General features: G+C 36.2%; 1 protein-coding gene across 1 annotated transcript in view; it reads left to right on the forward strand.

The window, feature by feature from the left end:
• Window positions 1–2478: 2478 nt before the first annotated feature.
• SACS (sacsin molecular chaperone) overlaps window positions 2479–21793 on the forward strand; it is a 29267-nt gene continuing 9952 nt past the window's right edge. Inside the window, exons 1-7 of the mRNA XM_008630979.2 lie at window positions 2479–2563; window positions 5549–5634; window positions 8021–8132; window positions 9230–9376; window positions 10655–12137; window positions 15001–15092; window positions 19033–21791. Of these exons, the coding sequence (XP_008629201.1) occupies window positions 8117–8132; window positions 9230–9376; window positions 10655–12137; window positions 15001–15092; window positions 19033–21791 (4497 nt within the window). The 5' untranslated portion in view covers window positions 2479–2563; window positions 5549–5634; window positions 8021–8116. The remainder of the gene's footprint in view (window positions 2564–5548; window positions 5635–8020; window positions 8133–9229; window positions 9377–10654; window positions 12138–15000; window positions 15093–19032; window positions 21792–21793) is intronic.

Here is a 21793-nt window from a genome sequence, read left to right on the forward strand (position 1 = left end):
CCCTTTCCCTGATGTTCTCCCTGTGTTTTATCCTAATTTCTTTGGGGTAGAGCAGAAATTCACCCGAGAGTGCTGATGTGCTTGTTCTGCCCTCCTGCCACTCTGGTCAGTTTCAAGACCAGAGCTGACATCACAGTGAGATGAAAGTGACAAGCTAAAAATTGAGGTCTGGGCACAGGAGAGAGTCGAATGAATGAATGAATGAATGACCTTGTTCTGTTTAAGGCATCAACCTGGTGTCAGTCTTTCAATACTGCTTGGTGTGCTTCCGGCTGTGCTCTTGGGAAATGGGAACCTGGAGACCTGGTGGGATGGGATGGGATGAGTAGAGGCAAGAAGAGGAGAGAGAGGAGGTTGGAAACTAGTGTTAAATAGGGCAACGGGACTTGCAAATGCGTAGAGAAGAGAGGGCTCTAGGGAAACCTTGTTGTGGTCTTTCTGTATATGATGGGGGCTTATAAGAAAGATGGAAAGAGACTTTCTATCAAGGCCTGAAGTGATAGGACAAGGGACAATGGCTTTAAACCGAAAGAGGGTAAGTTTAGATTGGGCACAAAGAAACTTTTTAGCATTAGGGTGATAAGACACTGAAAATTTCCCAGAGAAATAGTGGATACCCCATGACTGGAAGTGTTGATGATCAGGCTGGATGGAGTTTTGAGAGACCTGATCTAGTTCCTGTTCATGGCATTGGTGGGAGGGGGGGTTTGACTACATGATCTTCAAATGTCCCATTCCAGCCCAAACCATTCTATGATACAAGGAAAGATATAGGTGTTGGTTTTAAGGAAACTTTTAAGAACCTGGGGAACACAAGTAGTCTTTGAGGGCTCAGGTTTGAAGCAAACTCCATGTGTAGTTTATCTTTTGTTTTCTTGTCTGGTTTTGTGTGTCCTTGGTTTTGTTCTCTCCAGGCCTTCCTGTTTTGGAGGACGAACTCTGTATCACTTTCTAAAATTTGCCTGGAAGCAAAGATCTGACTAGCACAGAAAACTTATCTTTTTCAGGGAACAGTCAGTAAGCAGGCTGCAATTGCTATTCTGTTTGTTTGGGTTATTTTTTATAATAAACTGGAATTTATATGGGAACATTTATTCTGTACTGTAGAAAATTTGAAAATACTTTAGAAACTTTTGAACTCCTGTTTATTGGGACCAAATTATTTTTTAATTTTCGGAGTAGTAGAATATTAATCCATAAATCTTTTTTCCCCCCTTTTTTTAGAACTGTTATGTGCAATTTACAGATGTTAAGTAAAATCCAGTACCTTTTTTCTCATAGGTCCTTACAGTGTTAAATTATTGATCTGGATCTATTCAATGTCCAAGTTTCTAGTGGTGTTTTGGTACAAAAATTGTACCTTAGAATATTCAGTTACTCAATCCCTTTAATGCTTGGTGATGGTTTAGAGCATTCCATGGATTGCTTTTTATTTTAGTCATTTCAGAGTAGCTATACCCAATTTTATGTCTTGAGAAAGTTCAACTCAAGTACAATATTTCTGCATTTTTATGATAAACCCACTGTTGCTTTAATCACTATTTAAAACTGGTGTAAATAAAAAAGAATGTAAGTTTTTATTATTACTGTTGTTGTTAAATAATGATGACATACTCTGGACTAGGGTTGTCTTTTGCTTATTGAATGTAGTTAGATTGTAAACATCTATGTCTGTGTTAACACCAACTGCTTTCTAGTGATTTGTTTTTACCCATCGAAGTGAGGAAGTAGTCCCAACATTTGCTGTAAACTGAGACTAATATAATCATATAATTTCACATAATAATATTTTAATATAGATCCTAATTAGTGCAGTGGCCCTCTAATTTGGCATTTGTTGTTGTTGCATGCAGGATAACATATGAGTTTTGTAACAACACTTAGTATATGAATGAGACACGCATCATATGAAATGAGAAGTGCAGCAAAACCATTATGTGCTGTGATTACTGAATAGTTTCCCCAATGGCTGCTAAGGAATGTGTTGCTTAGTTTGCCTCAGTTTCTCAGTGATGTTCCTGGTGAGTCCACTGGGGGTTGGATTAGGTGACTTTCAGTGGTCCCTTCAACCGGTCTGCATGTAGAGGTAATGGGGGATGAGGCTGTCAGATTCTTCAGGGGTGTTTCTCTGACACTTCTGTCTCTACACATTGCATCTTGCTAGCTGCTTTGAGCTGATATTGCTTAGTTTAAGCCCCCTGTGAAATTGCATACCCAGATGTACTTGTGGAGTACAGATTATGTACTTCTTGTATATGTTAATTTTTTTTATGGTCATTCACCTTAGAACAATAATGCTTTCATTTTATGCTTCCAGAACTTCCCTGAATACAAAACTTTTTCAAATGTACAAACAAGAGGCCGTGGCTTGCTCTTAGTATGCTTCTATAGGCATTTTTTCCACCTGATTTGTTTTGGTCCTGTTACTAACAAACTGAAACTTCTGACCAAGTTCTGTCTTATTTTTTCCTTCAGTTGTCTGATGATATCAAGATTGTGGATCTTCAGAAGTCTCAAAATCAAGTTTTTCTGAAACTTCAGTCAAAAGGGTTGAAAGGAGGAGGTATGGAAAATATTTGTCTCTGTTTATAAACTGGAAGCTCAAAGCATTTTCTGATGCAACATGGAGTTAATTGAAAATTTATCTCCTTTAAATGTGAAGCAATTATTTTTCATGTAAGTCCTAGGTTTGACACTTGTTCTTTTCATTCCACTCTAGAAAAATTAGGCTTCTCTTTTTAAGTGCCTTGGCATTTGTTTTTTTCTTTGTAATATAATGTGTAGAATTTAGGTTATTGCTGTCCTTTGGAATCAATAAGACTTGCCTTTCAGTAGTGTTGTAGCTGCCTTGTCTCATATAAAAGAAGCTGAATACTTGAAAGCAGTTCAGATACTGAAAGGATATCTTTTCAGTAACCACCATGTAAAAAAATATGACACTGGTAAAAATCTCTGGATTTCTTCCGTTGTTTTTAGGTTTTTTTCTTTGATAGTTTGGTTTTCTTTTAACTCTGTCTGTTATTTACATTTTTATTAAAGAAAACCGAAGGTGTATCTTTTCATATGGTGTCTTGATAACTGAATATCTTCAGAAATGCTCTAATTAAAATTTGTCATAATTATTTTATTTGGTTGCTAGCATTAGTATTTTTCTCACAATAACTTTATTGCAAGGCAGTGAAATAATTGCTAATGGGATGGTAGGATGAAGAAGGAAACTGTTCTTTTCATGCAGATATTTTATTTGGTCTCACAAAAATATTGTATTTCTTAGCCTGTTCAAGCCATGAACTGGATTATGGATTTTTAGTAACAGAGGGAAGTTTGTATATTAGTCAGAAGTTCGTGTTCACATTCTCTAGAACCTGAAGTAATTAGAAAACACCTATAAAAATGGACTTCATGGTTCTATGACATCAAACGCTTTTCTTTCTCTCATTCTTGACTGCTTGCTCTGATGTTTTGCTGTGTGTAGGCTGTGGTAGACTAAATAAAAAAAGTCTTATTTTCCACCATGCAAGTATATAGAGGATAAAGTGTAGTGGCCCTAAGAAATCTTAAATGGGAAAGAAAAACTGGCACTGTATTTCTGTGCCTAGAAATGGAGATTTTCTTAGAGATTTCACTGTAAGCTGTCTATGTCTAGATAAAGTGCTTAACTTTTCCTGGCCCACAGTTCTGATGTAAGTCAATCTAAAACATCTGAAGGTTTTAGTATCAGCCTTTTGTGTTCATTCCGGAGTCTTTCAGTTCAGAGATTTTTCCTTACAGCAGATGAATCAAGAAATGCCCTGAATTTCTCACTTGGAAGTGCATGGTCAGTAGGACCAAGCACATGGGTTGCTGAAGTACTCTGAAGATCATCCGTGTCCCCTTTGTGCTCATTCGTTGCTGGTGTCTGTCAAATAACACATGATCTTTTCATATGATCACAGAATAATTCATGTTGGAAGGGACATCAGGAGGTTTTTACTCCAGCCTTCCTGCTCAAAGTGTGGACAGCTCTGAGGTCAGACCGGGTCGCTTGAGGGTTGATCTGGTGGAGCTTGGAAAGCCTCAGAGGATGGAGACTGCACAGACTCTCTGGGCTCCTGAGTGCTTGTCTGCTGTTATGGGAGAACAAGTTTCTACTTGAAATTTGTGGTACCAGTTTTGTGTTAAATATCACCAGCCCTAATAGTCAAGAAAAATCAGTTCAGCCTTTGATAAGATGCAGTAAATAATGATCTATAGCCAGAGTAATTGTTGTGACATGCATAGAGCAGCTCTGCTCTTAGATTTAAAGTGAACAAAGTCTATCTTCATTCCTATCACTTAGAAGTTATTTGTCTGTTTTTGTGGTTCCCATGGTGAATGAGATATGTTGTTTAAATACTTCCACCTGCCTGCCTAACTTAGAGAAGATTAGTTTCTTGATTTTAGATAATTTCAGTTGATCAGTTCGCCTTATTTTGGAAGTATGCATGTTGACTTTCATATACTTCTGTAAAATTAACAAAAGTTATAAAATATTTCACACACCTTCAACCGTCAGTTGCAATTTCTTGCTTATTTTTTTCATTGATGCTATTAAATTACCTTAAATAAAGTGACACAAGAAAATTTTAAAGACAAAATATTTGATGTTTTTGCTTGACATTTTCTCAGCAAATAGAACTCTTATTTGTCCCCTTTTTTCCACTTCGCTTTTTTTCCTAGTGTTTTATTCCAGAATATACATAATATGCGTGTTTGATTCTGTGTGTTTCATAAACACACGTATATGCAGAAGAGAGGGAGAGAATAATTACTTGTTAATAATTTTATAAGGACGCTTTAGATAGGGCATCATTAGGGTCTGTTTTCCTTGTGAGGATTGCATCATTGCTATTTGTTTGAAGCACATGTTTTAAAGGTTTGGTTAAGGGAGCTGCCCTTTAGCCTCAGACCGGAGTTTGAATTGAAGAGTACTGAACCTTTAATTTTGTGATAACTTTTTCTCTTGGAGCAGATGTTCATAATGCTTGGACTCTTTTCCCTCCAGGGTTAAGCTCTGGCAACACCAAAACTGGCACCAGGTCCATGCCCAAAGTGTGTCAGAACAGGAGGTGTACACTAGAGCCAAAACCTTCTGTGCCTGTGTGTAGTTGTCAGTAGGGATCATCACTGGCTATAAAAGAGTTAGAGCCACTGCTGCCCTGGAATACTGTCCTGCTACTTAAAAAATAGTAGTCTTTTAGTAATTCCTACTTTTGAACATCAAGTAGCTGGAATTGTGGTATAACTGTTGCAAAGACAGCCTCCAAATTTGTTTCATCTAGATATGAAACAGCTTGTTGACTTTAACATCAAAACTGCTGCTTTACTTTTTTTAATTAAAAGATTTATAATGTAGTATTTTCACAGTTGATTTTGGAAAGACAAGACTTTACAATAACAGGCCTTAAGTTAGTTTAAAGAAATTATCTAAGTTCGCAGTAATTGTTTAGTGGTTTTTTATTTAATCTGAAATTAGGTGCATAGTAGCATAATGCACAGGGGATTTTTAAATTTATTTGTTTGGTTTTAGGTCGTTTTGGACAAACAACTCCGCCACTTGTTGATTTTCTTAAGGATATATTAAGAAGATACCCAGAGGGAGGACAGATTCTTAAGGTAGACAATAAATAGCATATTTAACCGTCATTTAATATGCATGACATAATACCAAAGTTTAACACTTTCCAGAAAATCTTATGGTTGTTTTATCTTATATTTACAGTAGTACAGGAGATACATGTTTCCATTTGTGTGGACAAGGCAAAGAGAGTTGTGTGTTTTGTGTGGTTTTTGTTTGTTTTTTTCCTTTAAACATTTCTGGGTTTGCTCAGTAGAAGATGATTTGTGTGATTTATCATAGCTTCCTATGTTAATATCTGAAAATGGCAGTTTGATTTTTTTTGTTTTTAAGAGCATCTGGGGTGATTAGTTGGATGTTAGACTTCTCATCCAGCATGCTTCATCACATGGGTGGTAGGAACCTAATTTTCTTAGTGTATGGGAATACTAGATTCTAACTAATGGAATCTGGTAAAGTTGTCTTATCTATCTATACATACATACATACAAAACACACAAATGTTGATAGATGATGACAGTTCCTGATGTCTGTTGTATTGTTTGCAACCATGGAACTAGAAGCTGATTATGCTTAGTGGGAATGCCCAAGATAAGCTTATCTTCAACTGTTTTGGCAAACTGCTTCCTGGATACATTCTGAGCAGCGTCTGTACTGTCTGTTACAGTCTGTAAGAGGGTGCTTACATTTTTATTATTTCTCAGTACTAGTTGCATCTGTAAAATGTATTTGAATTAAGAAGGGTTCAGATCTCGTCAACATTGTAAACCCAAACTTTCATTCCAACATGAAGAAATAAGGTAATGTCCTTAGAAATCAGATAGGTAAATCTAAAAGTAGAAATGATGCTATTTTCATAGTTTACAATTTAGGGTTAACAGATTGTTAGGGAGAGATTACTACCAGGAATTTTGCTGATACCTTAAAATTTATTTCAGGGTTTTGATTCTTCAGATACAATGCTGTTACAGCTGAATGTAGCAGTTACCCCATGTGCCACAGCATGAATGCAAGTCTGACTACATGGTGATTTCCATACTTAGTATTTAATATTTCTGAAGACTTTGGGCTATCTTTCTTTATCTTCATGAAGAACTGTCATGATTGTTCTTTTAGAAGAAGAACTGCATATAAACATCTTGTAAAGATTCTTTAAACATTTCTTATTTATGCTTAACTGTAGGTATATTTCTTGCTATCTCATAATACTTCAAAATTATGTAGAAGTGACAATATAATATACGTTATAGACTGAACATACTGTCACAAACTGCAAAATCAAAGGGTTATAATTTTGGAACCAGATATTAGATAACAGTGAGGTTATTTTAGTCTCAACAGTATATTTGAATGCAACTTAATCTGAAATACTTGCTGCTAGTTGATGCATTTTCTAAGTACAAGCTCATCTTGCTATCAAGTCTTTTATGCATAATTGAATGAAATTATGTCTATGAATACATTGCATGTGATGTATCTATGTTGCTTTTCAATTCAGCTGAAGTACTTTCATATGCTAACCTTGCACACACCCACATGAACATACACACGTGTTTATATATCTGGAGCCCTGATACACTGGGATGGTTCAGTGTAAACAGAGCATTGTGTGAGCCTGTAATCCCGTAGGTATTTATAACCATGCTTACGCGTCTGCCGTTGATGAGAATGGGACTGAATAGGCATATTTTATTAATGGTTGTGTTTACAGAACTAGTTTACTGACATTGTAGTTTTCCATAGCTCTCACCACTACTAATACTATTTAACAAATACTCAATATAAGCCTCTTTCCAGTCTGTGGGTTTAAATCAACGGGGGCGCTGCTCTGTTGGTTCATGGCTTAGGGAGCTACTGGTCAGAGCTGTTTTGCAGCCCTTTGTCAAAGGGGTTTAGAAGTGTGAGCATCGTGGCCCTTGAATGGTTGGTTCATACTGTGAAATGTTAACCTGAACTTAATTCAGTTGACGTAAAGAAGAGTACTGTGTATTACCCTTTTGTGGATGGGTGCCTCACTGTTGTTGTACAACTGTTTGTAAAGGCTTAACAATACACTTTGATAAATATGAAAATTCTTTTTTTTCCTTCTCACATTTGTGTTGTTTTTAGACTTCTACAGCTCTAATTCAGGATAATGTAGTAGTAACAGCTTAGTAGCTTGTTTCTCAGCTTTGTGACTGCTTTTGTATGGTGCTTGAGCTTCAAATTCAGATCACATTTATAGTATTTGTCTGAATATTTGTTTTATAAGGATACCTATTCTCATGCAGGTAAACTGGATAAAACCACTTTGGTTGAAAAGTATGAAAATAATTACACTTGAGACAATTGCTTATTATTTTCTACTGTTTAAGTTCAAAAGCCATTGCTAGAATATGTATTACTGCATTATACTTTGTTTTGTTTATTTTTTTTCTGCCTCAGGAACTGATACAGAATGCAGAAGATGCTGGTGCTACAGAGGTTAGGTTTCTATATGATGAAACTCAGTATGGAACAGAAACATTATGGTCCAAGGACATGGCACAATATCAGGGTAAATATAATTTTTATTAAATGTGGTCATTGTTCTTCAATATGCATGTTGTTTGGGGTTAGCTGTCCTGGCTATGTCCCCTCTCAGCTCCTTATGCACCCCCAGCTCACTTGCTGTTTGGACCACATGAAAAGCAGAAAAGGCCTCGGCTCTGTGTAAGCCCTGCTCAATGATAACTGAACCAGCCCTGTGTTACCATCACTGTTTCCAGCACAAATCCAAAATACAGCCCCCAGCTACCAAGAAGCCCAAGCCAGCACACCAGTTCTTAATGTAAGATGACCATAGCCCTTTACATTTCAGCATTGTCCGGGCAGTTCAGTTTTCTTCCCCATCCTTTTTCTCTTGCCCTTACACCCAGTGTTGCTCCATATTGCCTGTATACTGCAAATACAGTTTATTGAAACTTTAGCATCATTTTACATCATTTACTATGGCTTTGTGAGATGAAGGTCAGTTATGTATTTAACAAGCAAATTAGTTTGCATAGTCATCCTGAAAGGCATTCAGTTGTGATTTGTAGATTTCAATGATGGATGATCCACTACTTCTTTCTTCTGGCTTCTTTCAGTTGTTAATCAGCCTTATTATGTCTTCTAATGTGAATTTGTCCGCCTTACTTTCTAGACACAGGTTATTGTTATATCTTGCCTTATATTCCCTGCCAGTGGAGGTATCTTTGGACTGTGACTAGTACATTTTTCAGATATCTTTTCGATAGACTGAACAGATTGAGTTTAAGTCTTGTGCCACATGGTACTTTTTTCAGAAGTTTCATTGTTTTCTGCTTTTTGTTCAGTTTTTCAGAATCATTCTTTTAAAATGTGGATGCGAGAATTAAATACCACATCAGAATATAAATCTAACTACCATGTACAGAGTTAAATTCATCTCCTTGCTTTTGCTTTTGCATTTTGCTTTTTTTTTCATTACCAGTCATAATTTGATGTCATCTTAAGTCATAGCTTCCCCATTCAATTTGCACATGCATACTTCAAAGAAATGCTTTCTCAGGTCTGTGACTTCATTTCCTAGAAATTTTAAACATTAAATAGTTTTCTTCTGTCATCTTTTTAACTCTTGCCTGTTTATTATAGGGCCAGCATTTTATGCGTACAATGATGCCATTTTCACCCCTGAAGACTGGCATGGTATACAGGAAATAGCAAGAAGCAGGAAGAAAGATGATCCCCTGAAAGTTGGAAGATTTGGAATTGGCTTTAATTCAGTTTATCATATAACAGGTACTCTTTGTAGTTATTTTAAAAAGAAAATGTTGAAGTTTTAAATAGTTAAATTACTTTAGATATTCACGAACATTTAATATTTTCTCTATAATGCATTTTAAAATTAGTACATGGCTAGATTTTCTTATGAAGCATTCCTATTTTTTGCAATCCTGTAAGATATCTATTTGATTCTGAATGTTTTTGAAGAAGATTGTTCTATTAGCATCATTATCTACTTAGTCCCTTATATTGAAATGCACATTCCTTTACAATGGTATTTCAATTATACACTGGTGCTCATTTTATAGAGGCTCATAATGTATGGTAGCTATCCAAGTAGAAGTGTGGAAGTTCTACTCACTAGACTGAAACTCTTTTGCAGGTTCTTTGTATAGTAGGTAGTGATTTTTATTTCCTGCTAGAAAAGATATTATGTAATAGAGGTATATGCACATTTACAATTGAAAGAGATAGTACATACTGTTTCACAAGCAGGTAATATCCAGTCTTGAAACATATTATTCTCCCAGAATGTTTTATTGTGGTACAGAAGAAGCATGAATAATGCTTACAGTCTCCACACCTATAATAGCACAGAATAAGAGGCAAAGTTTTGCTGAAATAAAATTTTTTACCTTGTGAAGTGAATTTTTAAGATACATGATATTTTTTAACAATATTTTGCCTAGCTGAGCATGAATAAAATTAATACATTCAGTGGTTTGATAATTCTGGGAATTTGTGCTTTTAAATGTACAGGATTACTGTTTGCCAGCCTTCAAGATCTGCAAAGTATGAATCTAATAGAGCACACTTGTAATAAATTAGATGTTTTTTTTCTTGAAAATGCTGGAAACATAAAAGTATGTAGTTGAAAGTAATTGTATTTGCTGTTGCTCTCTGTCTGCTAGAATTCAAATAGCTGAATGAGTATTTATATATTCAATTGCAGAATAGGTGTGTGCTTGTTTCTTCCCTGTCAGTAAGCACTGAATTTTGTTATCAGAATCACAGAATCATGTAGGTTGGAAAAGACCTTTAAGAACATTGAGTCCAACTGTAAGCCAAAAGGTACCAAGCCTGCTACTAAGCCATGTCCCCAAGGGCCATGTATATGTGTCTTTTAAATACCTTCAGGGATGGTCACTCAGCCGGTTCCCTGGGCATTATACTCCGTTCATCATGGTTTTAGAATATTTTTTTCTTGCTTTTTTAAAGTTTGTTCCTTAACACTGTACTTTTAAAGTATGTTGTTTTAGGATTTTTAATAATTGTTGGTTTTTATGTATACAGATGTCCCTAGCATCTTCAGTGGTGACCAGATTGGAATGCTTGATCCCCATCAAACCCTTTTTGGACCTCATGAGTCAGGCCAGTGTTGGAATCTAAAAGAAGATAGCAAGGAAATAAATGAACTTACTGACCAATTTGCACCTTTCATTGGTGTATTTGGCAGCACTAAGGAAACCTTTAAGAACGGAAACTTCCCTGGTACCTTTTTTCGTTTCCCACTTCGCCTGCAGCCCTCCCAACTGAGCAGCAATGTTTACGACAAACAGAAGGTTCTGGAGCTGTTTGAATCCTTCAGAGCAGATGCGGACACAGTATTGCTTTTCCTGAAGAGTGTTCAGGACGTTTCATTGCACGTTCGGGAAGCTGATGGAACAGAGAGGCTGGTTTTTAGAGTAACTGCCAGCGAGAACAAGGCCTTGAAACATGAGAGACCCAATTCTATCAAAATCCTGGGAACTGCAATAAATCAGTACTGTAAGGGAGTTCCAAGCAATAGTATAACATGTGTGACATACCATGTAAATATAGTTGTAGAAGATGAGAGTGTTAAAGACGCACAGAAAACATCTTGGTTAGTGTGTAATTGTGTGGGTGGTCGAGGAATGTGTACAGAGCTGGATTCTTTAGCTGATGACTTGAAATTTGTTCCTACAATTGGAATAGCCATGTCTTTAGCAACTAATGTGGAGGAAAATGGAGCCGTAGCAGACTTTTCAGGAAGAGCTTTTTGTTTTCTGCCTTTGCCTCCAGGCGAAGAAAGCAAAACTGGACTCCCAGTTCATGTTAGTGGTTTCTTTGGTCTCACAGACAATAGGAGGAGTATCAAATGGCGAGAGTTGGATCAGTGGAGAGATCCGGCAGCTTTGTGGAATGATCTTCTTGTGGTAAATATAGTGCCTAAGGCATATACCACCCTTATTTTGGAAGCTATCAAACGAATGGAGACTGAGAAGAATTCAGATTTTCCGTTGTCAGCTGAAAGAATTTATAGGTTATGGCCTGATGAGAACAAAATCAGGGTACCCTGGAAACCAATTGTATTACCTCTCTTTAGAGACCTGCTCCAGCATACAGTTATTTACTCAGTGAGTAATCAGTGGATAAAGGTGGAACAGGTGCACTTTTCTGAAATGGATGAGAGTTTGGAGTACACACAGTCTATTCTCAACTACCTCCAGAATTCAGGGAAGCAGATTGCCAAGGTACCAGCAAATATTGCTAGTGCAGTGCATCTTACTATTTCTACTGCTAAAGCTGTGAAAAAAGTGACTCCCACTGTAGTGCGACAAGTGCTACGGAAATCTGGACACAGTGGACCTGCTGAAGAAAAGCTTCATCTTTTAGAATTTGTGCTTTCTGATGGAGTCTATAGTGAACTGATTGGATTGGAGCTTTTGCCTTTACAGAATGGGAATTTTATTCCTTTTTCCTCATCTGTGTCAGAACAGGATGTAGTTTACATAACCTCAGAAGAATATCCCAGGTATGCTTAATATTTGTAATACTGTGGGGGGTTTTTTGGTAGTGTTTTTTTTTTTTTTAAGGTACATGTTAAAACAGAGCTTCAGACTGTTCTTTGCTTATCAACAATCAAGGTATGCAGCAGCCTGTATTGTGATGAAATAATGCATAGATAGAACTCTTTTTTTTGTATATATGTGTATGTCTGTGTTCATCTGTCTCATTTGAAAAATTTGACACCCATTTGCCATTAACCCTTTATAAAAGAATTGTGTGATCTTCTACCTTGGATAGACTTGAAGGATACCTTTCAAGTCCATTTTCTTCTGGGAATTACAAATAGGAGGAGATTAGAAATATGCATACTAGGAAGTTCATTAAATTAGGTAATGATAACTTAAGTCTTGAGATTACATCTGTTTTTAGTTTTTTTTTATCACAACACTTACTTTCAGTGAGGTAGTACTTTCACATCTGCTCTCCTTTTGTTCCTTCCAGTCCCTCTCCAATTAGCTTTTTTCCTTGCTTATTTCCCAGCTGCACTAGTGCTCCAATTTGGTCCTCATTTCATCAGCCAAAAGAGCTTGCACTGACACTGGGGAGAGGATAGCAAAGAGCAGGCTAGCTGGAATAAATGAGCTTGGGGTCACTGGGGAGAAAGCATGACTACTGCTTTTTATGTCTGTACTGGATTACGCATTATTAAATACTTCTTAAATCTGGACCATTCTCCACATAATCTCTAAAGATGTATGGCTTGAAGTCACTCAGACACACCAGCTGTCTTTCTGTTTCCCCTTACAATGTGCTACCTGCATGTATGTTTACAATAATCCCACCTTCTCCTTTGCCTCAGAGTTCCACTAATTTCCAGACATACAACTTGAGAGAATGTGACACTTGGCCAGTTTTTGTTGCTTTTCCTGCTCTGTGGACTGTTTATAAGGGAAGTAGAGGTGGGTTGGAGTGTGCCCATAGAGATATTATTAAGGTAAAAAGTGCTTCAAGTGAGGTCCTTATGTAAAATATGTTTTGAATATACATATAGACAGCCAATCTTCAAGAAGAGCAGCTGGATGCAGGTAACTTGTCTTCCCATGCTTCTTGAAAACAGTTTGCATATCTTCAAGTCTGCTGCTGGCTTTTTTCTGCTATATTCTAATCAGAATCACAGAACGGGTCAGATGACCCCCTGTGGTCCCTTCCAACCTCCCTGCTCAAGCAGAGCCATCCTGGAGCACACGGCACAGGATTGTGTCCAGATGGTTCTTGAGTATCTCCAGTGAGGGAGGCTCCACAACCTCTCTGGACAGCCTGTTCCAGTGTGTGGTCACTGCACAGTGAAGGAGTTCTTCCTCGTGTTCAGCTGGAACTTCTTGTGCATCGGTTTCTCTTTGCCGAGGCGCTTTGCCTCGTATCCTATTGCCTGTATCCTTGGCACCACAAAAAAGTGCCTGGCTCCACTCTCTTGACACCCTCCCTTCAGATACATATAGATGTGGATGAGGTCCCCTCTCAGTCGTCTCCTCCCAAGGCTGATCAGGCCCAGCTCCCTCAGCCTTTCCTCATAGGAGGGATGTTCCAGTCCCTTAATTATCTTCAAAGCCCTCTGCTGGATGCACTCCAGGAGCTCCATAAATTTAAACCCATAATCATAAACCCATAATCTTTCTTGCTCTAAACAATTCAGGTTATTTATAAGGGGATTAAAACCACTTAGAGCCTGTGATTCTAGTGTCTTTTTCTAAAAAAAATGTTCTTTAGTATCAATTGTGAGATGATTTATCTTTTGTTGTTCTTGCACTCCTTCCAGAAGTTACAGCAGCATACTAAAACGGAAAACATTCCCATGATGAGACTAACAAATTAGAGCCCTGCTTCAGACTAGATATAAGATACTTTTTTTGAAACTTGAGGACACCAGTATATCTTATCCAGTTCATGTTCCATTGGTAGTGGACTTGGTTTGATAGGCCTTGTAAAACTGATTCAAAAGCGTATGATAACAGTCATAAATCCATAAATCTCCTTGACAGCTGTGCTAAAACAGAAATTTGAAATAGTAATGCTTTCTTTGCCTCTATTCTTGCCTGCATCAAGTATCTTTAATTCTAATGTTTTAAGTATGATAAATTATGCATGTTAGATGTTTCAAACCCCTTTCAATTTAGGAGATTGGCTCTTTTCTTATTCAAATTTGGAGCCTGCTAAGAAGGTAAAATAAGCTCTTAAGCATTTTCTTTCTGTTAACTCTGTGGAAGAACAAGATTCTGTGTTGGTTTGTCTAATGAACATACCTGTGATCAGAATTAAACTGGATATTTTATTTTTGATTTCACAAAGACCAAAGCCCTGAAAAGCGATCTAGTTTTAAGAGCTAAAGCAAGAGAAGGGCAGGATGAAACTTACTCTTCGCACAATAATTTTAACTATTGATCACAGATCTGAAATCTGCAAATCTTTTCAAATCCACAGACCTGTGTGACATTCTAGAATTATGTGTTGCATTTTTTGTACACTTTTCAAACAGAATTCTAAGAGACATAGAATGGTAGGTACTATTTTAACTTTTTTTTTGTTACAATTCAAATAGGTGAAAATAGTTTTTTAATCCCAGTTTTTCTATCAAAAGAAAACCTGCTTTGAAAAGAAGAATAGTTGGAAAAATTACTTTCTTACTACCCTCTCCTTCTAAATGTAGGATTTTTTCATTTGTCAGAAAATGCCCACTGAAAGCCCTACTCTGCATATGTACATGATTGCTTTGCATGCTACTGTTCTACCATGATGATTACCAAGCTGGTAATGTCTGTGCAGTAACATAAATAAATTATGCTAAAGTGTGGGGGCCTTTTTTTGTTTTCTTTTTTTTCATGGTGTGCTAGATCACTCTATCCTGGCCTGGAAGGAAAGTTACTCTCTGATGACCTGAAGCCTGAGGTTCTTGCTGCTTTGAAAGAAGCCGCCAAAAGCCGAGGTAATGTGTCTTTTGTATTCTCTTATAGTGAAACCAACTTCTAATGGTTCAAACAGACTAGCTCTAAGCCAAAGTTTAAAGTAATGTCTCTTGAAGTTGCATTCCCATAAATAAGACACTCATGTAAAAATCCATTAAGATATGATAGACTATATTGCTTGAACTGGAAATGACACAAATGAAAATTATAAATGAACAAAAAGGCAAAGGAAGAAGGATGAAAATTTGTGATAAAACAATAGATACTCATTTAGTAAAATGTATTCAAGGGTGAAGAATTTTATTCAAATAGTATTCTTCCACTTAGTCTTAATTCTGTTGTATTTATAGGATTTGCATATGCAATAGCTGTGTCATGGTTTTGGTATTGTGGATCATCTCTTATCTCACAATTGCAAGTGATCACATCAGTACATTTGTTTTGGACCAGATTAAGTCAGTTTAAGTGTCTAGCCTCAAGCATACTGTAGATCATGTAATTTCCTCATGTGTTTCCTGAGTCTTAATTCATAGTTTATGGTTGTGTCAATGTGGACCTACGGAAATACTCCCAATCGTGACCAAAAGACTTAGTGAAGGAGTTTGTTGTATCTATAGATAAGATGCTTCTATGTTTAAATGTCTTCACAATTAATTTTTTCAGCATTTATTCTTCTCAGTGTTTGTTTGCACTTACATTTCCACCCTTGTGTTTATCATTTGATTGGTAAATTTGAAGCCTGAATCTCAGAAGTATCTTCACGTAAACAAAATCCACAAACCAATTCACTTGTTAGCTCACCATACAGTAATACTATTTAAAAATAAGCTGTTCTTCAGTGTCTAGAAAATTTACTTTTCAGGAAAACATTCTTGTTTCTGGTTTTTGGGTTTTTTTTTTAATGAGTTGATTCATCAGAGTTCATTTTTATACTGAAGACATTAGAACTGGATGTAGAATACTATTACTCATAGTCTTGATTTGCTTTTCTTTATATTCTTTATCATGATCTTCAGTCATTCAGTCTCTATTTCTTCTGTGTTCTGACCTTTTTTCCCCTTCAATCCTTTAAATATTCTCTTTATTACTCCTTTTGTTGAGTTCTAAAGCTCGTCCTTTCTCCATGTTTTGATCATTCCTTCATTATCAAAACCAATAGAAAAATAAGGTCATTCTGAGGCAAGATGATAAATTTTTAAAGTATGGCAAAGCACCTGGGAAAAAAATAGAAGAATTGAGTGACTTTTTGCATAGAATAAAACATGTAAATATTAAAAACAATATAAAATCTATAGAAAATACGAAATATGGGACTTCAACTGAATATGAAGGACATCAAGTTTGAAATTATTATAAAGCGAACCTTTATTTTAAAAAGCAAAACTTTCAAAGTCCTATCAGCATATTAGATGATGGATGTTGTGCCTATTAATGCAGTAGAATATGCTTGGTTTAATTTTTTTCCCCTACTGCTAATTTCCCTCAGTACTGTTTTTAAACAGAATGTAAAGTGTTGAAAGTAATGACTACCTCAAATTGTGTATCCAAACAGGGAATATTCATGATCTAGGATAGAACCATAAGGAGCTACTGTTTTATTAGTAACTTTTAAAGAACAGAAATATATAGGTATCAAGACAACCACAGTGAGATTAGATGGATGAATATTTAATGTAAGACAGCAATGTTAGTACTGAAAAATGCTTGTTCTGTGTGATGAAACGTTGAACTGACTTTTGAGATGTACTTTCCTAGACAATTTCCTCCAAGTGAATGTCACAAAGCAATCTGAAAGCAGGCTTAAATTAAAAAGCAGAGCAAAACAACCAAAAGAAAATACAGTATATGCTTGAATACATCCTAAAATAGCAGAGGTGACAGAAACGAAAAAAAACCCCCTCTGTTATTGAACCAGTCCCTTGCTGAGTTCTAGGACATTCCTTCCCCTCCAGGCTTGGTCTCAGAGCTGCAATGAAGTCTTTCTAGACTTTTTAGTTACTGGGAAGATTTTAGGTCACATTTAAGGTCTTACTTTTGTCTCTCTTTTCTTCTGGCATCTGATATTTTTCTAGGGACTTATTCTTGGTAGTGTGCCTCTCATTCATTAGGAGAACATATTTTTGTTAATAAATATGACGACTATTCTTCTAAATGTTCTAGAAATTCTTAAATACTATTAGATAGTTCTTTACAAGATTCAAGTATCCTATTTTTCTCTTCATTCTACCTCCTCCTAAATTATTCTTCATTCTATGATTCTGCACAATTGTAAAGTATAACTGCACTACCAAAAAAGTTGTATGTTGCTATAAATAATAAGTATTAGAGGGGGTTTTGACAAGTTTAGAAATCTTAATCTGTCAAGAATTTTATTTATATAGATGTAGAAATTACATCAGAGAGGTTTCTGATACAGTTGCAGAAATAGAAATTTTCTTGTATTATTTCTTTGAAAGACAAACATCTTACTTTTAATCTCCTAAAATAAGACCTGTATTTGTCTAGTTAGTAACTCTTTCTATACTGAGTGTATTAATGTGTAGCTCACAGGATGTTTTCTAAAAACGGATTTGATTATATTCTAGCCCAACAGCTTCTCTGGGGATTTTCAGGTACGGTTATTAATTGAAGATGTACTGGTTTGGATTGAAGCTTGATACTTGTGTGAATTTGGTCATTAGATATTCTCATTACCCCAGCTTTCTTGTAAAAAAACCTTGCCAAATAGAGCCACTAAGATATAGCAACCTAAAATAATTATGAAAAGATTTCTAAGTACAGCTGAGGGGAAAATGCATATTGATGAAGAAAACATTGTTATAATGTTACATGGAAATTACCAATATTTTCATTGGTTTATTTATATATTTTTAATAATTTTAGATGCAGGAAGATTTCCAGTATTTTAAGATCACATGTATAGTTTTAAAAACAATATTTTAAACTTCTGTTCTCAAATGAAAAAAAGGGGTTTTAAGATTAGCTTTTAAGTAGATTCTTATTTTCCTGGGCCCCTTCTGCAAGTTTTCCTCACTTTCACAAACCTGATGTGTTTACCTGTTTCCTGTTCAATAGAATTTACACAATCTATAACGCTGTAGGCATGAAGTGAAAGAAAAAAGATTTTTTCTGAAGGATGTCTACAAGTGCTCTTAATCTTTATTTGCGCTGTTGCCTTCAAGAAAATGGCAATGTTATCTAGATGCACGATGAAAGATCTGAAATTCTAATGGATGTCTTGCTTCCACTTCTGTCATTGGTTTTGATGTGTTGGGAGGTAGTGGTATTTTCATATTCTATTGATATTTTACCCCCAGAATTTCTGTAGTTTTTAAGTATATACTGTCCTAATGATAATTAAGACATGAGTGTAAAGACATATTTCTTTTAGTGAGAACTTTGATAATAAGAATAAAAGCATATAGACTTAATTTCAGCACTTCCTGCACAACTGAGTCTAATTTCTTGTCAGTTTTAGTTGTGAAATCAGCTGAGCCACTTTGCTATATCTAATAAAGAATCTTTCAAATGTATTTGAACACTTTCAATTATAGACAAATAATGGATTAGATTTTTATTTACCTCTAGGCAAATAAGTAGGATAAAGAATCAACTAAACAAAAAAATATATTTGTAGTTCAATTCTAAATCTCTGGTTGCTATGTATGCCTGAGAACTTTGGTGTTAAACTAACAAATGTAATAACATACTGATAATTTTCAATTTGTTTATATTTCCATACTAATATGGAATGCATTTGCTTTTAATTAACTCCTGAAAGCAAAGGAAGGTGGTATCTGCAGTCCTGTTTAACAAACATTTTTTTTTCCCCCCATAAAAAGACAGGGCACAGACTAGACTTTTTTTTCTTGTTTTCCTTTTTCTTTGCCCCCTGAAGCCATTTGCTAAGAAACTCTGCTCTGTGATTTTCACAGCTTTTCCCTTTTGCTGTAATTTCAGGGAGGCCATGCACTCAGCTGCAGCTCCTGAACCCAGAAAGGTTTGCCCGGCTCATTAAAGAGGTTATGAACAGCGCGTGGCCTGGGAGAGACGTGGTTGTACAGTGGTATCCAGGCTTGGAAGAAAAAAAGCACCCGTCAGTTTCCTGGCTGAAGATGGTCTGGAAAAATCTATATATACATTTTTCTGATGACTTGAGTGTGTTTGATGAAATGCCGCTTATCCCCAAGACGCTGCTGGAGGAAAACGAAACATCAGTGGAACTGGTTAGATTTAGGAATCCATCACCTATCATACTGGAAGATGAATCTGAGACTCAGCTCCCAGAATATTTAGCTGATATTATTCAGAAAATTGGTGGAGTTGTACTTAAGAAACTGGATATTTCTATCCAACATCCACTTATAAAAAAATATGTGCATCCACCATTGCCAAGTGCTGTTTTACAAATAATGGAAAAAATGTCCTTACAGAAACTATGCAATCAGGTTGCATCATTCCCATCGACACATAAAGATGCTCTTAGGGCATTCTTAGCGAGTTTAACAGATGCAAATGAAAAAGAGAAGAGAATTATTCAGGAATTGCTAATATTTAAAAAAATTGAAAAATCATCTGATGAAAGTGTCCCGGTTTTTACTGGGCTAAAAGGTAGCAAGGTATTACACCACACTGCCAAAATTCCTCCTGGTATAAGATTTTCTGTTCCAATAATTGACAGCAGTGATGAAGCAACTATTCGCTTAGCTAATCTGCTGAAAATAGAACAGCTGAAGAGCACAGACTGCTTGAAGTTTGTTATAGAAGACATAAGAAGTGATTTTTATTCATATGACGAAATAGCACAGATAATGCAATGGGTTCTTGAAAATCTGACTTTTCTGAAAAATGAGAATTCAGATGTGATAGATTGGCTGACACCACTAAAGTTTATTAAGATTTCACCGGAAAAGATAATGTCAGCAAACGAACTCTTTGATCCTGAGGTAGAACTTCTGCAACATTTGTTTTATGCTGAGGAGGAAAGTTATTTCCCTCCTGTTATTTTTACTTCCTCAGATATTCTTCATTCATTGAGGCAAATAGGCTTAAAAAATGAAGCTAATCTTGAGGAAAATGATATCTTGAGAGTGGCAAAAAAAATTGAAGGTTTGCATGCTGACTCTAACACCAATCATGATTTGCTGTTAAGAAAAGCTAGAACTCTCTTGATGATTTTGAACAAAAACCATATGCTGCTTCACTCATCCGAAACAAAAGCTGCAATGAGAAAGATAAAATGGATTCCTGCAAGTAAGGAAAGGCCTCCAAATTATCCAGGGTCCTTAGTTTGGAAAGGAGATCATTGTGATCTCTGTTCACCACCAGAAATGTGTGATATATCACATGCAATTTTAGTTGGTTCCTCAGTTCCTCTTGTGGAAAATGTACTGTTGGATATTGGAAAAGCACTTGGCATCCCCACCAAGCCCAGCATAAAAGCAGTCTTGAAACATTTCAAGGTGGTAGTTGATTGGCATAGTTCTAAAACCTTCAGTGATGAGGACTACTATCAGTTTCAGCATATCTTACTTGAGATTTATGGATTCATGCATGATCATCTAGAAGAAGGCAAAGAAGCTTTTAAAGCCCTGAAATTTCCCTGGGTTTGGACAGGTAAAACATTTTGTTCCCTCACACAAGCAGTAATAAAGTCAGTTCCTGATCTTGATCTTCAGCCTTATCTACATTATGTGCCAAAAACTATGGCAAAGTTTCACCAGTTGTTTAAATGCTGTGGTTCAATTGAGGAGTTAACACCAGACCATGTTTCTATGGTCATTCAGAAAATATATCTGAAGAGTGAGCAGTCTCTCTCAGAGCAAGAGAGTAAGCAAAGCCTTCACATTATGTTGAGCATCATAAGATGGCTGTACAGCAATCAGATCCCTGCGAGTCTGCATACGCCCATGCCACTGTACAGTGGCAAACTTCCTTATAAACTTGCAATGAAGCCAATTCATGAGTGCTGTTACTGTGACATCAAAGTTGATGATTTAAATGATTTGCTTGAGGATTCTGTTGAACCCATAATTTTGGTGCATGAAGACATACCCATGAAAACTGCTGAGTGGTTAAATGTCCCATGCCTTAGCACCAGACTGATTAATCCAGAAAATATGGGATTTGAGCAATCTGGGCAAAGAGAGCCTCTGACTGTGAGAATTAAAAACATATTGGAAGAATACCCTTCAATTTCAGATATCTTTAAGGAGCTTCTTCAAAATGCTGATGATGCTAATGCAACGGAATGTAATTTCCTGATTGACATGAGAAGAAATATGGATATAAGAGAGAACCTTCTAGATCCAGGAATGGCAGCATGTCATGGTCCGGCTTTGTGGTCATTCAATAATTCTGAGTTTTCTGATTCTGATTTCCTAAATATAACTCGATTAGGGGAGTCTCTAAAAAGGAGTGAAGTTGACAAAGTAGGAAAATTTGGACTGGGATTCAATTCTGTTTATCATATCACTGATGTTCCTATTATTTTGAGCCGGGAGTTCATGATTATGTTTGATCCAAATGTCAACCATATAAGTAAGCATATCAGAGATAAATCCAACCCTGGCATCAAAATCAACTGGAGTAAACAACAGAAGAGACTGCGAAAATTTCCAAATCAATTTAAGCCATTTATAGGAGTTTTTGGTTGCCAGCTACCACTTACAGTAGAATCTCCCTACAGCTACAAAGGAACACTTTGCAGGCTGTCTTTTAG

This window comes from Corvus brachyrhynchos, unplaced genomic scaffold, assembly GCF_000691975.1.
Source record: "Corvus brachyrhynchos isolate BGI_N302 unplaced genomic scaffold, ASM69197v1 scaffold363, whole genome shotgun sequence".
Taxonomy (NCBI): domain Eukaryota; kingdom Metazoa; phylum Chordata; class Aves; order Passeriformes; family Corvidae; genus Corvus; species Corvus brachyrhynchos.